At 42.2% G+C, this 19,301-nt stretch overlaps 1 protein-coding gene across 3 annotated transcripts; it reads left to right on the forward strand.

Annotated features, from left to right (window-relative positions):
* Window positions 1–73: 73 nt before the first annotated feature.
* On the forward strand, window positions 74–7,084 carry C2H11orf87 (chromosome 2 C11orf87 homolog). 3 transcript variants are annotated; one of them, XM_064645255.1, is made up of 2 exons: window positions 74–163; window positions 1,158–7,084. In XM_064645255.1, the coding sequence occupies exon 2, from the start codon at window positions 1,310–1,312 to the stop codon at window positions 1,784–1,786; it is 477 nt and encodes a 158-aa protein (XP_064501325.1). In that variant the 5' UTR covers window positions 74–163; window positions 1,158–1,309; the 3' UTR covers window positions 1,787–7,084. The 3 variants fall into 3 exon arrangements, with proteins under 3 accessions (XP_064501325.1, XP_064501326.1, XP_064501324.1); XM_064645256.1 differs by lacking the exon at window positions 74–163 and adding an exon at window positions 424–781; XM_064645254.1 differs by lacking the exon at window positions 74–163 and adding an exon at window positions 684–781.
* The last annotated feature ends 12,217 nt before the right edge of the window (window positions 7,085–19,301 follow it).

Here is a 19,301-nt window from a genome sequence, read left to right on the forward strand (position 1 = left end):
TGTGCTTTTGCAGAAAATGTCCGTGATGCACTTAGCCGCGGTAAGGCAAGTTTTCACACATGTTCCCAACAAGAGCCCCTGGCACTGCTTCGCTCCCACGGATTCACACCAGCCTCACCGGGAAAGGACGAGTGCTCTGGCTGTGGGAAGGGACGGGGTTTCGGTACGGATGGGAGCTCGGCATTCGGGGTGTGATACTGCTGCGAATGTGGGTTGTGGGTGGATGCACAGGGTAGCCGGGAAGTGAAGGCAGCGGGGTAGCCGCGGCTGACTTGGGGTGGGCGCTCCGGCCATGCCGTGGATGGGGACACGGGACAAGGGGCTGGCTGCGGTCGGTGGGTATGGCAGTACGTCTGGGTGTTTTGGGGAAGGGAATATGGGCCGCTCTCAGCGTCAGGGCATGCAAAGAGCGTGGGGGGCAGAGGTGGGCAGGGAGGGATGGTGGGGGGCTGGACTGCCGTGAGCACCGGGGCGACGAGCGGGGCCGGCTGCGCTTGCGGCAGCGCAGGGACACGGAGGGCGCGGGCAGCGGCGGCGGCCCCGAGGTGGTGGAGGGGTGGCGGTGCCTGGGTGCCCGTGGGGGCGCCGGTGCCCGGCGGGGGGCCCGGGCGGTGCCGCGGGCGCGGGGCCGTGCGGGGCGGCGGCCGGCGGGCCGGGCCGCCTGACGTCACGGCCGGGGCGGCTGCAGCTGCGGGCGGCGCTCCCGAGGCGGCGGCGGCTCCGCTCCTGCGCTCACTCCGCGCTGCCGCAGCCCCTGCGCCCGCGCTCCCTCGCCGCGCAGGTAAGGGGGGGCTCCGGGGCGGGCACCGGCACCGCGGGACAGGACCCGCTCGGCTCTGGCAGCCTGTCCCCGCCGCGGCGCGGGGCTCTGGCCGCCGCTCCCTCGCTCCCTTACCGCGGGCAACTAGTTGGGGGAGCGGTCGGGCGGGGCTGCCCGGGATGCCGAGGATTCGCGAAGTGGGAGCGGCGGCGCGGTGCCCCGTCCTCGGGCCGTCCCGTCCCGTCCCCCTGCCCCGCGACCTAGCGGGGAGCCGGGTCCGCCCGGAGCGGGGCCGTGGCGGGGCGCAGGGCGGAGGCTGCCGCAGCCGGGTTTGGGGCGGGGAGAGCTGCGCAGGGTGGGTGCCACGGGACGCTAATGTGTCCGGCTCTCGTTGCAGGCTGCTCGGGTACTTCAGAGCGAGCGGGAGGTGAGCCGGCAGCATCCCGGGCATTTCCAGCGAGCGCCCGCCAGCAGCCCGGCACGGCAGTGACTGAAATTTAGGCGTCTTCAGAGAGGGGAGGAAGATCCTCATCTTCCGTAGCCTCCTCAATGAGTGCCAAGCTCTCCAAGGACTTGAGGCTGTCCCTGCCGCCTTGTCTTCTGAACAGGACATCCACCACCTTAAATACCAGCACCACCTGCATCACCCAAGTGGGTCAGCTCTTCCAGTCCTTCTCATCCACCCTTGTTTTAATTGTCCTAGTCACCCTCATCTTCTGCCTGATCCTCCTCTCCCTCACCACCTTCCACATCCACAAGAGGAAGATGAAGAAACGGAAAATGCAAAAGGCTCAGGAGGAGTATGAACGGGACCACTGTGCCCGCAGCAGCAATAGCAGCAGCCAGCACCCTGGGACAGTGGTGCAGGGAGAGGCAGCCCAAGGAAGAGACAGCCGACTGGGAAGACCCCCCCAGGACTTGGAGATCCAGCGCTCCTCTTCCTCAGCAGCCCCCGGCTCTCAGCAAGCACAGGTTTGTTTGGACACAGCTGGTGCAGGGCTCCTGCAGACGGAGATTTTATCATGATGGTTTGGGGGAGACCTCGCGAAGGCTCTGATTGGTGTTTGTAAATACCTGAGTGATTATTCTAGTCCCTGAAGAAGAGGAAAATATTGCTAATTCAAATGAACGAACAAGCCCATGATCCAAGTGCATGACAGATCACATTGAGTTTCTCATTGACTGTGTGAGGAAAGGATGCATCTTTTGACTGGAGAAGGAGCTGCACACAACTACTAAATATCGAGTCATCCACCTGCAGGAGAGGGTCAGGGGTAGGGTGTCCCTTTTCCCTGGACATTATTACCCCAAGGACTGGGATGTTCCTGCTCTTGGGATTCCCGCTGCACCCTGTGTCACTGTTGCATGGTGTTGGTTGGGGTGTGGGTGAGTGGTGTGGGGGGAGAGGCAGGTCTAGTGGGTGCCTTTGGACCCTCCTGTCCCCTCGGAGCAGACTGGAAGTACACTGTGGTCTCTCCTTTTGTGCTGGGATCTATGCCCCTGTCCCGCCCCTCTCCTTTGCAGGACTGGATATTATTTTGTGTTGAAATGGCTACCCCTAGTTGGGCTTAACTGCAAACACTCTCTGGCCCCACATCCTTGTGCCCCCAGCTGCAACACTGATTGACCCACTATCTGGGGGATGGGATGGAGTCAGCTGTCTGCATAGAGTGATGCTTGAGCTTTCTGCTCCCTTCAGCTCCATTCATCTTCAAATGCCTCCCCTTCCCCATTCCTATCTGCATCCCATGAAACCCAAATGCCATGAAACCTGAAACCCAAACCCACTCTCATTCTGCGTGGAAGGGAGAGGTAATGTGCAGTAACTTGCCTGTCCTCTCCCAGAGGAGGTTGTCTTTGTACCTCTTCTTGGTCCTGAAACAATCCAGTTCTGCACCAGGCACCCTGCACTGAATGCCTGCGTTTACAGCCTTGCCTCCCAGTAAGGAATCCTGCAGCAGTACCCATCTCGCTTCTACTTTTTTAGGCTGATCTGTATTTTTAACCCTAATCTTGTAGACAATTAAGGACAGACAACACTTAATTTTCTCCTGTTTTCCCTCTTAGGGAACAAATCATGCAGTTGTGCAAAAATGTCCACTCCTAAACCCTGGTAAATATTTATTTTAGAAGTGGCTGGTGTAGTTTATCCCTAGCAGGCATTGAGAGTTTTTTTGTCTGTGGATGGTGGGTGTGAGTGGCTGCTGGTACTGTGTGTGTTGGAGGAAGCAGTGTCAATTACAGAAAATGCGGCTTTAGTGATTAAATCAGTGACCATTACTTGAAGGTGCCTTAACAGAGTGCCATATCCAAACTTTGAAACGTTGAGTGTGGTATCGTAGCAGAGGCAGCCCTCTACTGTGCATACTAGCATCTAAAATTACAGCAAAGAAAAAGTGATCCTGAGGAATTTAATCTTTTTTTTTTTTTCCTTCTATCCCAGCACTAAAAGTGATTTGAGGAGATAGTAATAGTCCACAGAATATTCTGTATCCTTTGTATTTCTTCTGTGCTGTGCCCTGCCTCCCAGGGTGGCTGACTAGGAAAAGCCCAGACACATGGACCAGGAGGTCTGGGGCCCTAATCTGGGAGTGAATGTCATTACCTAATTTAAAACAGGGAAAGCAAATGGCAGAAGTGCTCCATAATCCTCTAATAGCCCCAAAATGCAGAGTTTTTGGGGCAGTGTTTCTGTTACCGAGTTTTATCCATTTCTGATCTTTCCCAGTCTGATGGAAAATTGCTGTTGAGTTTGGATCCATGCCTCCAGTGCTTTAGACAAGTACTATGTCATCCAGCTCAAGGTGCTGCTCCACCCTCTGAGGTTAGTGTGGTGAGCATACCGTATCTGTGACCAAGTGGTGTTTGCCAGTGCTGTTTGATGGGAGTCATGGCTGACTCTTGCTGCCAGTTGATGGGATCAGATGCTAATGGCTACTTCACTGTTGCTGGGCGAGGAAATTGGCTTTGTTTTGTTTCCCCTAATAAAGGATGCATGAACTTTTGTGTTTAACCTCCTTATGCAACTGCAGCACAATATTGCACCACAGGGAATAGATTTAGGACAATGAAGAGTGTTCAGTGAACAGTAATGGAACTCCTTGACCGTTGATCTCCACTAAATAGAGAGATATTACTTTCCCCTTTATTTTGTGCCTTTAAAAAAAATCCCCACAAACCAACAGTGTATAATTTCGAATTTTATAAAAGCAATAAGATGTTCCAAATCACTCCAGTGCATTTCTGGTTGATGATTCCACTTCTTTAGTGTCTGAACTCAGATATTCTTCCCTCTGCCTTATGCACTCAAGGCATGCAATAATTTCCCAGAAGTGTACTGCTTGTCACATCTCATTGCATTTATAAAATTGCCCTATTTTTGAAGAAAAAAAGAAGGATGGAGAGATAGATATATATATCTTTATATATATATTATGGATATACAGGTATATGTATTGTTTATATAATCTCATGACACTAAAAGTAGTTGCCAAAGTGTGACTAAAGTTAGAACGTTACCATGTAAAACTCTATCCTGTTAATTAGCTTTGATTTAATATTTTAATATCTCTGTATTTATGTAAATCTGTGTAAATTATATGCTCTATTAGTAAAATTTCATACTGACTTTAATTTTTGCAGAACTGTGAGCTTCTTGTGGTGTCATTTAAGGTTTTTTATTTCTGAAGTTAAATTAGACAAGATATGAAAAGTTATAAATTCCTATTATTACACAGAATTACTGCAATAAGGTTCATGTGTACTCCCAATACACAGTCCTATCTTGAGGTATTGCAGGCTTATGAAGTTTAATTGAATGGTCTCAGGAGATCTAGCTGATACAAGCAGGACACGTAGGTTTTCATTTTCATGAAACAATAAGCAACCTGGGGAATAGATGTGGATTTTTAAAACAGAGTTTATGCTTGGAGGTTCTGTCAAATCAATTGCTTCAAAGCCCTACAGCTACAGCTAAACTCCTGCACTTAGCATTCAGTATTAATAAGGCTGATGCTTCTTTCCCCTCCCCCTCCTACTTAAACTAGAAAAGAGTAGAAAATTGTTCATATTTCTAAAGCATACATTTTCAGCTAACTGTGAAACTGCCCAAAGGGTTTTGAAAATACGTATTTTATGCAAGTGTAATATCTATGTATCTGTATCCATATATTTAAATATTTTTGTGTAACCTTTTCTACGATATTTGATAGAGATGCTGGGTAAATGCTTGTACCATTCTCAAACGTGAGGAAGGATTTATACCCTCTTGATGCGGACATTCTTTTTCCTGTGAATTTGCACTGGTTTCGACAAGTGACGGTGATGACTGGGCAGCTGAGTGCTGACTGCTGGAAGCACAGACAGTCTTTCCTCCCTCTGTTAAGGGGCACATCCTCCAGCTGGATTTTCCTGGTTCTGTATTGGAACTGGTTGCCCACTAGCATCCTGCATGTGTAAGAATAAGAAGTGCTGTGGTGCTCAACAGTTCCTGTCTGGTCCAGCTGTCATTTTGTGGAAGAAGCACGACAGCAGTGAGTTGTTTTGTAGAGCCTAGTGAGAACAGAGCTGATGGGCAATGTGGTGGCCATGATGGGTCTGGATTGGAGAATCAGCAATGCCTTGTCCTGCACTCCTGTCCTCAGAGCCTGCTGCTGCCCTGGGGATTTGTACAGCTCCTGCTGGCATCAGCAGGAGTGGCTTGCACTGACTGCCAAGGAACTGAGATCCCATCTGTAGTCCACATGGAGAGTGACAGCTCTCCACACCACCGCCACTGACCCTGCTCTGCACCTGTCTTAGCAACCTCCACGGGGATGGAAACCACTGCACCCCATGAGGGCTAGGGTGCTTCAGCCTGGTGGCACTGGGGAACTCGCACTGCTACTGTTAGCTCTGCTTCTGTGGACTGAGGAATTTAGGTTCTACGTGGATCCTATGCGGATCATGGACAGGGAATGTCATTTCATTAAAATGTATCATTCTGACATTTTTTTCTGTGGGGGTTTGTCTACTGCAAATGTAGTTTCAGATGAAATTTGCGAGCTCTCCATCCAAACGTGTTTTAACTTTTGATACATCTCGCTCAGATGTATATCTATAAATTTATAGATATATATCTCAAAAGAAATGCTGGACAAAAAACAAAGGACAGAGACTCCACATTATAGACAAAACTGTCCTATGACAAATTTTTTTTTCTTTTATTTAAAATTAATTTTAGAGGCTATATCTTTGATGTAAATAGCAAGTTACTCTGTGATTAATGTTTTCCATAGCATTTCTGAGTAATTGCTATCTTGTTTCTGGAAAGCTGTGTCCAGTGTTATGAAGCAACTGTGCTTTTCTTCTTCTGTTGTTATGAATATGAGTGCAATTTTTATGTAGGTAGGAAAAAGAACATGATTTGACTCTTTAGATAGGACTGAATTATTTTAAATCCAGTTATAGGACTTGGTTGCTTTTTTTCTTTCTAGTTGTTATCCTCTCTGCACGTTCGTATTTTTTCTATGTGTACTTGAAACCGTACATTTTAATAAGTATGCAAGATATGAAGGGAAACATGAAAAATTATGTGAACATTCTTTTTCCTCTTTTGTGTAAATAGCAAAATTTATAATGACTTAGATAGCATTTCACTGTATTTCTCATCTATATAGAAATTGGCATGACTCATATACAAACCTTTAATATCACTTTCATTTATGTTAAAAGTTAGAACTACTTTTATCCAGGACTGACTTTCTCATCTCTTTCTGGTACTGAACATTTTTTCCAAGTTTCCCATCTGATCGCTAAATAAATTTCTAGTAGAACAGAGCCTCCTTCTGTTTTTAGTCTTTTACATGTAGGTCTCTGGTCTGAATCCAGCCAAACTCAATAGTGTAGAAAATGCGTTATGACCTTGCAAGAACTGGATGGTGTATGAGCTTGAGGAGAGAAGTGACTGACAAGCAAACAGATGAAATGCCTGACAATGGTAATAGTTAGCTTTCTTGTTTGGAGTTGTGTAAGCGAAGACTCCCCGTCCACTGAATTGACCTGGGTGAAGGGTGACCCATTCCAGCTGCAGCAGAGACAAATATCAATGTCCTTGCTGATACTGTTGCTCTAAACCATCATTTTCAATATGACGTTAGGTCTTATTTCTGTAAATTATATGTCACGTATTTCTTATTCAAATCAAAGAGGTTTTCACTGTTTCATCAGTGCTATATGTTCTCTGTGGATAACTAGAAGGATTAATTTTCCAACCCTTTTAACCCAATACCTCTAGAAGCATCGATTTTGTATGAGTTAGGAAATAAATAAACATTTGGATCAGAACACTGTCAGTAAAAATTGCCTTTATTTATATAATCTGGTGTTCCAGTTGGCTTTTCCTTGTTGTTTTCTTCCTTGAAATGGAGCAATATAATCTGTTCATTATTTTACTTTTCTAAAGAGGACAAAGGCTTTAAAGCAGTCACTGCAAAAAACACATATACAAACAGGAAAAGATTTCACAATTTACAGCAGAATAAAATCATGTAGGTTTTTCAGACCCCCTCAATCAACCAAAGTTTTTACCTAAAATCTTCTGAAAAAACTCACATAAAGCAGATGGATTGCTTTGCTTTTATAGTTTTGCTTTTCTTACTACACAGTCAATGACAAAGTACAGGTCAAAACGTTTCATACAGTATCCTAGAGGATTATAAGTACTGTAAATAAGGGGCAAGTATAGAAGGTTATAAGGAGAAAATATTTTCTCTATAATATAGTAAAAGCAGCAAGAGCTGGAGGATGAATTTATGATTCTAAAGGAGTGCTTTTACATTTTATTCCTGGCTCTGTCACTCACACGTGAGGCTCTCAGCTTCCAAACTATTTATGTAATAAGTGACACGTAACTTATCCAATAAACAAAGACCTGGGGAATCTGCAAATATACAGTCCTGAAATGAAATTAAGCATCATATACATTAAAAAATACTGATAGCATAATACAAATTAAAAGAGTCTTTATGCTATAATTACCTATCTTGGATTGTTCAAGTGCTTACACTTGGCAGCAAGATCCAAGTGGCACACTGCACAGCTGGGAGACGGATGGCTGGGCAAGATGCTTGAACAGTCACACCGAAAGGCTCAATTTAATTTTTAATTTGAAGTGGAATACATGTTATGGAGGAAAGCCAAGATGACTGATGTTTATTTTACCATTTCATCACACATAACACTTTTTTTTCTCTGTACAGAAAATAGCCTAGTATGGCTTTAAGCAGAGTGCTGACTAAGGTAATAAGAATATAGGAAAAGGCAATTCTTGGGAGTAAACCCATCTCTAATGAAATTCATGACACAACCTCCTTGAACTCAGTGAGGCCTGGACTGTGCCCAAGAGGATACCAGATCTTGCTCTCTGCTGTCTGTGCATCCCTTGCCAGTGTCAACAGACTCTTGATTTCTGCACTTAGCATTTTTAGGATTTCTCTTGTCTTTTGACTCACAGTCCATATCCAGCTCCTGTGGGGGACAGTGAAGGATCACCTGGGGGTTACCTAGATGTGATATGCTTTTGCTCACTTTTCTTTAGCTTTGGTTGTGTCCTGCTATCATCTCTTAATCTGACTTTCCACTAGACAGCCTGTCTGGTTAGTCTTTTCATGGGACGGGTTTTGTTGGCCAGGCTTGTCTCTTCCTTCCAGCCTATCTCTGACATTAGGAAATTCCTTACTGTAAGTGATCAGTTGGTTTGATTTCTGCAAAGGTTCTGTAGGACTTTGCTGTCATCTTGATCTAGCATTGTCACACGTTTACCCCCAGTCCAACCACTCTGCAGGAAGATAGAAGCTTTTGAGAAAGTGCTGGACTTCAAATAACCTGAGAAATACCAGTACACTTCCCAACATGGTCCACTGGCTCTGGAACAGCATCCTGATTAAGCTGCCAGCCCAAGACCACAGGCTAAAACTGCTGAGAAATCATCATTCTTTCATATCAAGAACACCACTGTAAGGAAAAAAATATCAGTTACTAAAGAAGGGGGAATAAATATATGAGATGATATGGTGATAATATGGGTATTAATATACAGATATATATAAAACCTGTGAGACAGACAAGGTCAACTGAATGTCTACTAATGGCCAGCCACCTGGTCCACATTTTCTTCCTTTGAATCAGATTGTGGTCTTGAATGCTGTTAGACATATCCTTTTACTTTGCCGCTCAGCTAGAAAAATCAGTCAGTGAGCCTGTGCTTGTTTATGAACTCCAGCTAAACTGTTGAAAGTATATTTGTTTTCATCATAGAAATACTGTTTCTATTAAATCATCCTTTTGACAAGCCTCAGCAATAGCATAGGGGAGCCTTCACTTCCGGCATATATATTAGAGCTTGTTCGATCTGGCAAATGAGATGTGTGAAGGAGGACAACTGTCAAGATGATCATATAGGGTCACTGCAAAAATCTGTAAACAATGATTGCCTTTGAACAGAAAGCAAGAAACATATTAAATCCTGACACGACCATGATTTTTTACTTGTCTACAGTAAAGCAAGGTCAGAATATCTCTGTTTGCCGCTTGTGTTATTTTAGATTTATGTACTGCTAGAAGTGAGCTGACTATGAGCCATTACCTATCTGACAGAGTTCCTCTGAAGCCAGTTCCTCCTGAGATAAAGGGATGAGGATGATCCTAGTGGAGGTGTTAGCAGGACTGTTTGCATAGCACTGTAGCCATACTGCAACTATAAGGGCAGATTCCTTAGGCCTGTACACTTGCAAGTGAGAAAATATAACAGTACTGCACAACTCTTGGTATCAGATCTGGAGGTAATGTCTTTTGTAAATGAAAACTTTTTACAGCTTACAGTGAAGCTCTTGAGATTGCTATGCTGCAATTAGACCTTTCAGAAAATTTCTTCTAATGTTCTGGAAAACAGAAACTCAAAGTATGTCAAAATAAAGTGAGCAACAGGATGCTGTAATCCATGTGAGAAAGCTATGCTTCTGAAAGGCACCAGGCTGACAAATCTTTATGTGTTCATAAGCTGGGGACTTCACCACCAGAGAGCCATGTTTCTTCCCTGCTGACGTGCACCAGTTGCAGTGGGGGGCCAGGAGGGGGAATTCAGGTTCCTTCAGACTGATGGAGTCGGGTGAGCTTGCGATGGCATGAGCTGTCAGTAGGAAAATAAAGAGAAAACACTCGCCTCCCATCACGTAAGGCACGGGAAAAAAACAACTTTTGGAAACATGAAGATTTTGCTGGGTTGGAATGGATGATTTGGTAAGGAATATCTCTGGGATTTACTTCACAGTACCTTGGCCTGAGTAAGTTCTCAGCTTGAGGAAGTTTTCATTAGCCTTCCTGTCTCCTGCCCTCTGCCACCACTTTTCGAGACCACTTTACCTTCACTGACTTACTTTACTCTGAAGAAAGTTATGGTACACCTGCACAGACATATAGCAAATGAGCTAGTGAATCACAAGGGAGCAGCAACCACTGGGAGTGCCATGGAGTAGGCATCTGGCAGTATAGGAAAGGGTACAGGGGCACTAAACATCAGTACAATTTTGTGAGGAAAGGCTTATGTGTCCTATTTAGTCTATCTTGTGTTTAGATCCCACTCATGGACATCTGGGATTAAAATACAGATAGCTTTCTGTGGCTGTGGAGCTTCACCTGGATCTTGGGCTCTGTCACATCCCACTGCCACAGTGCCTACAACTTTCTTCACACCCTGTTGTGTAAAGCAGCATTAACTTGCCTTCTTCCTCTACCCTCCGAATGCGATCCTTCATGTTTCCCCAGATATCCCCTTGGTCCTCTGTATGACCAGCTCCACACAATGTCTACAGCTCCCACTATTAACCTGATTGGCTTTTACATGGTAAGTATGGAGCTGCATGGGCTAGGGTGAATTGACCAGTGCAAAGTCTCAGTTTTCCCTGCCTTCCTCTCCTTGACCCCTCAGCCCAGTCCCACACCGATTTGGTAAGGAGTCAACAACATTTAGCTCTCCGCTCTTCCATCAAACATAGTTGAAATTAGCCAATGGATGCAGAAACTGTTGGGGAAAGACAACTGACAGGCAGCTGAGGAGGGAATATGCCAGAACAGTAATGCAGGCATTAATGAAAAAAGTTATTTTTCACATCTTATGAATTGTAAGTAAATTTCAAGACTTTTTTGGTGCCTGACTCATAGTTTTGAAATGTTTGGATTTGGCAATGCTGCTCAACAATATCTTTGAAGCCCATCTGTGCTCTTTACATGCTCTTTCTTCAACTCCCAGGCATTGTCTGTTTCCTTTGGTTTTCCAGACTGTAATATTTTGAAGCAATAAATTAAGGGTTTGTTTGATAATTGTGATGTTTGTGTGAAAGTTGTTCAGAAGGTGAATCATAGATTTCTAAGACTAAAAGGGTATCTGGAGGCATAAAGCTATGAAATTATCTACAGTCTGCCACAAACAGGATTTTAATCTAGTAATTCATGTCTCCTGCCTGGCAGGTCCAGTGGTACTGAAGCATTCATTTTTTAGGAGGAGTCATGGCTGATTTCCAGCTTGCAAGTGCTGGTGAATCCAGTTCATGCTTTGATAAGTTGTTTCAGTGATTACAAAAGTAGCCTAAAAATAAAAGATTTGTTCCTTCGAGGCAATAATTTTTAATATACAGAATGAAGGTAGCATATGCAGTTGTTATTAGGACACTCTTAAAAACAGACATCTGGCAAGGAAGGTAAGCCATCTGTGAAAATACAGTTCCTATTACATATAATAACCCAAACGATGCCTCAGTTATAAATTCACAGCACTGAGAATGTAAACAAAACTGTGTCCTACGGGAAAAATATGAGAAAGTGTTACATATGCAACCATATACCTACTTATAAGGTGTCAGCTGAAATAAATGAGATGTTTGTGGTCACTATGGAATTTTGCCTCGCAGAAACACCCCCTACTTTTATGGATTTATGCTTCCCTCCTTTACTGTTTCCCCCTTATTCCAATGCCTCTTTAGCAAAAAGAATCTTCTGTTGGGTTTCCAAATATTCCTCTGCTCGGATGGCTGTATCTGAAAGTTCCTTGGTGAGCTGCATACAAAGGCAGAGGCCTTCGTATGGTCCACAGTTTTTTGTGTTTAAATAAATATATACGTACATACACACAAATATATATATGTGTGTGTGTATGTGTATCTTCTATATATAAATTCTCTCACACAGATTTTGATCTGATGACTCCTCTTGAACCCCAACATTCAACTTTCAAAGTAATGAGCTTTTCAGAGAAGTTTGGGCTTATTTGTTCTTTTCTAACTGCTTTCATTTGTGTCCTCAAAAAAAGAATCAGAAGTCATTGAAACTTCTGGATATTAGAGTACAAGCAAGTGGCATCAAAACAATTCTCTTCCAGCCTAATCTCAGAAGTAATCTTCATTTTGGTTTTCCTAAGAGAAAGATAAAAGCATTCATGCTTATCAATGAGTATTTCCTAGGGTATCCAGAAACAAGGCAATGTACTGAAGCAAGTTGGCATTTTTCTTTTAGCTGATAAATAATTCAAAAACAGGCACAGGATAGTGCAGAAAACATGCCTTCTAGTGAGAATCTAAAAAACTCAATCTGTTCTGTTTACCCAAGAAAAAGCTGAAAGGTGATTTGTGTACAATCCTTCATGGGAAATACATTTTTCATGGGGAGTAATTGGTCAGAATTGAATAAAATATGCTGATGTGACAGTGCAGAAGCTGATGCTGTATAATATGGACAGTAGAGATAATTAACTGAGATGTAGTAAATTCTCATCATTCAAACTGTTTAAATACACATTATTCTAAAATGTCATTTCTTTTAAAGTTATAAGGTTGATGCAAAGATTTTTGGTTAATGACATTCCTCAGATGGATTTCTACAGGAGATTGAACAAGATGATTATATCACTTTCCTTTAGCTTTCAGTATGTTGATCTGCAAAATACATTTTTCACCATGAAATATATTTTTGTGTTAAGGACAATACATATTTTGCAGAGAATTGCACAGAAACTTACAATTAAAAGAAAACAACTTTGGTATTTTTATTACAAGGCTAGCATTTTCCAGAGGTGAGGGTTTCTCTTTGCTTTCTCATAGCACACCTTCACTACTTCATGACACATTCAACTGATAGAGGACTTTCAATACACTTGACAAAAGCTACCAGTGGCATAATGGTACAGATTGTCTCAAACAGTACTTCAGTCTCCTCACCTACATACTTCACTTCAATGGATGAACGAAAAGATTAAAAAATGTGTAAAGAAGGCAATTTGGGGAAAGAGAATATTACTGAATTAACTCATTTCAACTATAATTAAGGTTGGCGATAAGCTAAAAATATTGTGGGAGGTGCAAACAATTTTTCTACAGATTGAAGACCAAACTTTAGAGATTACTGGGTAAGAACAGGATAGTAGTGCTCTAAAGTCCTCTAATGGCACTCTCTTTATGCTCTTGGAAATCTCCCAAAGCAGCAGGATATCTACATATACAGCTTGAAGTTTTAATGCAAAGTTGTTACCGCAATCGTTTGAGCCCAAGGAGTTTTCATTTTTCCTTGGCATGTTTGTTGTACAGAGAGAAAAAGGTATTACCCAACATCATATTGGAAGAAAATGGCCACCTGTCCTATAAAAGTAGATTTGTTAGTATATATAGATTTATGGGAATGAAATTCAGTAGTCTGAGGAAAGCCATTAAGTACTCTTGCGATGTTTGCTCTATCAGCTAACCTCATGGGTGGATACAGAAATTGCTTCCTAACTCCTGAGCAATGCAGGTCAAATTCAAACAGCTGAAGCACTTGCATGTTGGAGGAAAGGAAGAAGTTACTATTAGAGTCAAAGCCTTTGTGCAGTGGGGGTGTAGTGATAAGTGGAAAGGGAGCTGTGAAATGAACAACAAAAGCAAAAATGTCTGGGAAACATCTTCCAGGCTTTGCTTTTCCTGATGATCTCTCTGAACCACTGACAGTGTTTCATGGCTGTGGGAAGAAAGTAGGAGCAGCAACCTCTGGGTACTTGGGAAACATAACACATCGACTTGATCCTTAATGTGTGTCCAGGGTTGAGCAGCAACTAGGTGTGTGAGTTTGGGTGTGCCTTTGGGACCATTGCCTGCTTTAGCCACATAAATCCTTTGTTGGATGTAGCCCAAGTAATGCACTAGCCCAAAAGTTGTAATGTCCAGTTCTTTTATTGGATCTAGCTTTATGTATCTCCACAGCATTTGATCTGGTGAAAACCCTATCCATCTCCACCCAGTTCTGTGTTATAGTGGATATACTTACTAAAAGAGCAGCTTATATCCTTGCATAACCTCATATCCTATTTCTGATTCCCTTGCAAAACAGATGTAGTTACTCCCCATGGTTTTGTCTTGCTCTGCCTTCTTTTTAGATTAAAATCTGTAACAGTTTATAATGATGTGGTTTGCTATCTGTACAATTTAAACTATAAGCTCCTTGGGGTAGTGACTTTGTTTACATGTACCAGGCCCACAAATGGTGCTGTATAAACACAGAGGATGTGCCACCAATTAATAAAAGCTCATTAAGAGGACTTAAACGAGTGGGGGGTTTTCATAGAATCAAAGAATGGCTTGATTGGAAGGGACCTCTAACTTTGGTTTAAAGCCCTCCTCACCAGCTTGGCAAGACTATGACCAAAGATGCTCCTCCTCTTCTCTAGCAGATGGACCTCAGCAGCCCCCAGGACCAGCTTTCTCAAAGTCAGTCCTGTGGTCTAAGTAGCTGAACCTGTGATTGTTTTAATACTAACCATTTACTCTGAGGACTGTCTCTATGTAATGCAAAGTGAGAAGATCATTCTAAGTGTATGGAATTGTTTGTGACATTAATTTAGTCCCAGATGTGTTGAATTCTTCTAATATGCTAGGCTGAGAAGCTGAAGCCACTGAAAATGACTATGGTGTGTGTTAATGTGCTTGATTATGAGAGAATTAGAACACTTGTTGAAATATTGTCAGCTGAGTTTAATTTTCAGTGGATTTATTGAGCATGAAACTCATGTATGATGATGTATTGTTGTTAACCTCATGGATGAGGTTGTATTGTCCTAGATTTTGTTTTTCCAGCAGCATTGTATTTGCACTACAATATTACCTGTACATGTGATATTTTTTGCTCACTAGAAACAGCAAAACATGTAAATGTCATCATCCAGGGGACAGTGATGTGCTCTTTTAAAGGTTCCTTTCTATAATGAGAGTGACCTCAATTTCTATCACTACTCATAAATGACAGAGCTTACAAGCTCTACGTCTGCTGCAGAGCTGCCAGCAGTGGCAAAACTATCTGTACTCAGATGTAGAAACACGTGGTATGTTGCCCTCCAAGGCACAGAGTAATGGTGACATTGGTCTGTAAATCATCAATAAATGTAAAAAGCGCTGCACATTTTAGTGTGAACTGAAGGCAGATGATACATGCAGAGCTCGGGAGACTGAAGTCTGTGGTCAGTTCACTTGGCTGCTGCACCTTGTACCTGCTCTGTGGTAACCAGTTGCCAGCACATCTGGTATCGTGCAAGGAGACTCGTTTCTGTGGGTGAAGAAACAGTTCAGGTATTCTGCTTAAGGCCAGTTTGGGCTTACAGATTTCTCATTTATCTCTGAGACTCCCCCACCAACAAGTCACCTGCTCCCACCATTGACCTGGTCTTGAATCAGATGCAGAGGTCTGGCACCATCAAGTCCTTGATCTCTGGTACTGTTGTATTCAGCCTCTTGTTTTAGCACTGCTCATCTGGCAGAATGGTGAGATGCATGAGAATGGGTGCTGTAAAAGCTGTTGGTCTGGATGTGATTTCCCAAGCTATCTAGTGTAGTTAATAAGAAGAATTTAAAGCTAGGTAAAATCAAGTATTTAACCCAAGTAGGAATCCTGAGGAACTTGATGACTGGGCACTGCTTGTGCCTGGGTCTCACAAGCGTGGGCTTCTCCTCAGATGTTGGAAGAGATCCATCAACCTTGGGTGGTGAAAGAGAATCCTCAGATGTTGGACAGCTGAGTTTAAATCCTCCCCTCAGCCTACTGTAATTTTTTAACTCTCCAACCAGAAAAATAACCATCGTGCTTAACACTATACTGGGATGGGTTTTTCTCACCTTTGTTTGACTGATTATTCCTTACTTTGCGTGTATTATTTTAATATTTTCTGACCTGGAATGGAAATTCAAGCAGAATATTTTATTGTTTGCATGAGTCCTGCTCTCTTTTCAGTGCTACTTCTTTTGAGAGTTAATGGATTATGTTAGATAGGTAGAATGTAGAGGACTTTATCTACCTGTGAAGAAATGAAGCACTGGTAAAATGTCCCTTACAAAATGTCTTTTGGTAACTTTATGTGGAGAACACAGTTATTAGTATAGATCCAGTAAGGCAGAGATGAAGTGAAAAATGAGGGACACTATCAGGTTTGTGAGAGGTTGCTGGAGATATTCTTCTGATATACTGGTTCTTGAGACATCTGAGAGGTCTGAAACTGGAGTGATGGGCTCTGTGCTTACGACCCATTGCTGCCATACTCATCCATGTTAGAACTTCTAATGCTTGTCTGTACTCTATAAGAACTACCAGGTTTCTCCTTTGATGAATATTTGGTGGTTTGTAAGATCTTCTTGTCTCTCTCTAATGCATTTGACATTGATCATAGCTATAAAGAGGATTTAAGTCTAAGGGGAACTGATCTCCTGTGATTTCAGGCATACTGTGTCCTGCACTCATGAATAAACTGATTAGCAGATTAGGGTCAGAGAGGATGAGCAAATGGACAACAAGCTTGTTCTAACAAACAAATTGTGATTAAGACTAGAAGCTGATGAAATAATATATTGCTAAATACTACTATTTTACTCTAATTTTGATGACAATTTTTCTATTTCATTCAACACTGTTCAGAAAGCTTCTTACAATCAAGCTTTTAAGTGTTTTATATAGAATTTGAGCATGCCAAAATGATCTGCTTATTTCAAAGGATCCAACATACCAAGGCTTTTTCTTCCTAACTGCCCATGCAGTGCTTCAGATTACCTATTAGAGAAGGTAGGCATATAGAATATTAATAAGAAATAGCATGATTTTCTATTAAATTAAACTGACAATTTGAAATTCAAATACTCGGTATTAGTTTCTTCTTTGAATTTTGGGCAATTAATGGAGGAAACACGTATTCAAGGTGATTTCTAGATAATTTTTACAGGAAAAGTAGTCTAAAGGACAAGAACCTGAATCGCTGCATTTCAGTACAATGTTGATACAGATACTGTTCTGGATGGTCATAAAATGAACTTTTTTATGAAGACAAGCTGTAAAATTATGACACTGTAACTGCCAAATTTAAAATCTGAGTGATAAACAAATTCACTTGTTTCAGGTATTTAAAAAATTCTTTTAAAAGGACAACTGTAATGACTGCTTATAGAGTTTCTTTGTATGCATCGGTTTTCCACGTATGATAGAGTATTATAACCATGAAACAACAGAAAACAGACCTGGAGGAAATATTATCAACTCATCAAGCCTATGTCCCTGTCTTATGGTGTACCAGAATGAGAGACCTGTCTTTCATTGGTGAGCAGTTCATTACTCACTGATCATATATCATCACACTTGGCTAATTTCATATCATGTATAAATTATTCAATAATTAAACCTCAGCGCTTCATAAAAGTTGGAGGTGTATTTTCATGTGCCTTTTTCAAGGACAGTGCAACAGTCCCTATTTGCAAGTGACACTCAGCTTTGACAGAAGTGTCCCTGGGGAACTGAAACCAATTCGAGAGCTAAAGTGTTACAGGATCTTGTCAGAGCTGGTCAACAGAGCTGTGAGATTTTCCTATTGTAATCTGGGGTCAGTGCAGCTCCTGATAGCCTGGAGGGTTTAAAAAATATTTCTCATTTCAGTTGCTGAATATCTGAAGCCTGGACCACCTGAAAAGTGGTGTAAATTTTGCATAGCTTTGGAGAGGAAGGAAAACTGGTTTATCATCCATCCTTGTACATAATAAGGGGTGGGGACTGACATTCAGGAGGAAGAGTGAGGTCTCCACAGCCATTGGCACTAAGACTTTGCAGATTTCAGGGGACTGAAAATTGGATTTGTGTTCCTTTGATGAGTAATGCTAAAGGTGTAAAGATTCTTAATGTAAATGGAATTTCTCTGACCAGGTGTGATACCTCAGTCTGTATACAACACATGCAGAATGCACATGTAGTTTCTTAATATGTCAAATGGTAGATTCTAAAAGCATTAACTAAGTCTGGAGACTTAGTACAGCCACTCTTCACAAGTGAAGTGCTCACTTCTTGACCTTTTCTTTGCATATCAGTGGATTTTTATCACTTCCTGATCATGCTGCATGGGTTCCATTGGGACTATATGAGATGCTCTGCAATACATGCCCCTACAGTACCTTTACCCAAAACTTGCTTGTTTCCAAGTCACCTTCAGGCCACAAAGAGTTTTCAGTCTTGAGTTCTCCCTAATTCTTGCTCTGTTACTACAAAGAACATTCCCAACCAACCCTCTCTGTCTACATTCTCCAGAGGAAGAACCTTGAGAAAGGGCAATTCTTCTGCAAAACCCAGTTGTCATGGCCTGGATTTGTCTTGTTACATTTGATTATTGTATAACACCACAATCCTTGTAGCAGAAAGTTCATAATCTAAGCTGACAGAAGAGCTAAAAGGTGGACAGAGGCACAAGGTGTGGAATTGGGAAGTCATCTGTCCAAGGTCACACGAATGTTTAATTCTACAAGTGGGAATAAAAGAATAACATCCTGTGCTCTCTGTCCCGGTGTATCGGTTATGCTAACTGCTTGCCAAGGTTTTTTCAGATGACTAAACATCAAGTACATTTTAAATGGATTTGTCCACTGGAAAATAGTTTCCCAGACCCCTCAGGTTGTTATACTTCCCCCAACTCAGACTTTTCCTTTTTATCATCAAATTGCAATATCTAGTCTACCTATCACAAGCACACAAAAACAAATGCACAATGCCTAAATAGAGTACTCACACATATTGGTGCCTCTGCCCTAAGGAAGTGCTGCAGTGAGATGTCTGTTTGGATTGCTTTTGACCTAAGTTTTGTTTGTAGTTAATGGAAGGAGATAACCATCAGCAGGATGATTCAGGCTCAGACTGGAGACAACTTAGGTAAATGTCACAGTTTAGGAGAAATTAATTTGGGCTCTATCATAAGAAGAGTGCTTTGGATCTCTGCACAGTGAAAAGAGAGGTGACCACTTCCAAAAAGTAATAGATGCTTATCACGATAGAGTGTAAAAGACTGGTGGATATGAAATATATTCATTGGCGTTCTATAAAAATAAAAGAAAAAAAATTGAAGACTGAAAACATCTTTTTTTTTTTCTTTGCCTCTTCAGTTGCTGTCCTTCTGACAGTAGTATAAGTAGTATAAGACAAAATGAAATTACTAACCAGTTCATATCCACTTGGGCATAAAAAGCTTTGTGAACTG

The sequence above is a fragment of the Pseudopipra pipra genome, chromosome 2, assembly GCF_036250125.1.
Source record: "Pseudopipra pipra isolate bDixPip1 chromosome 2, bDixPip1.hap1, whole genome shotgun sequence".
NCBI lineage: Eukaryota > Metazoa > Chordata > Aves > Passeriformes > Pipridae > Pseudopipra > Pseudopipra pipra.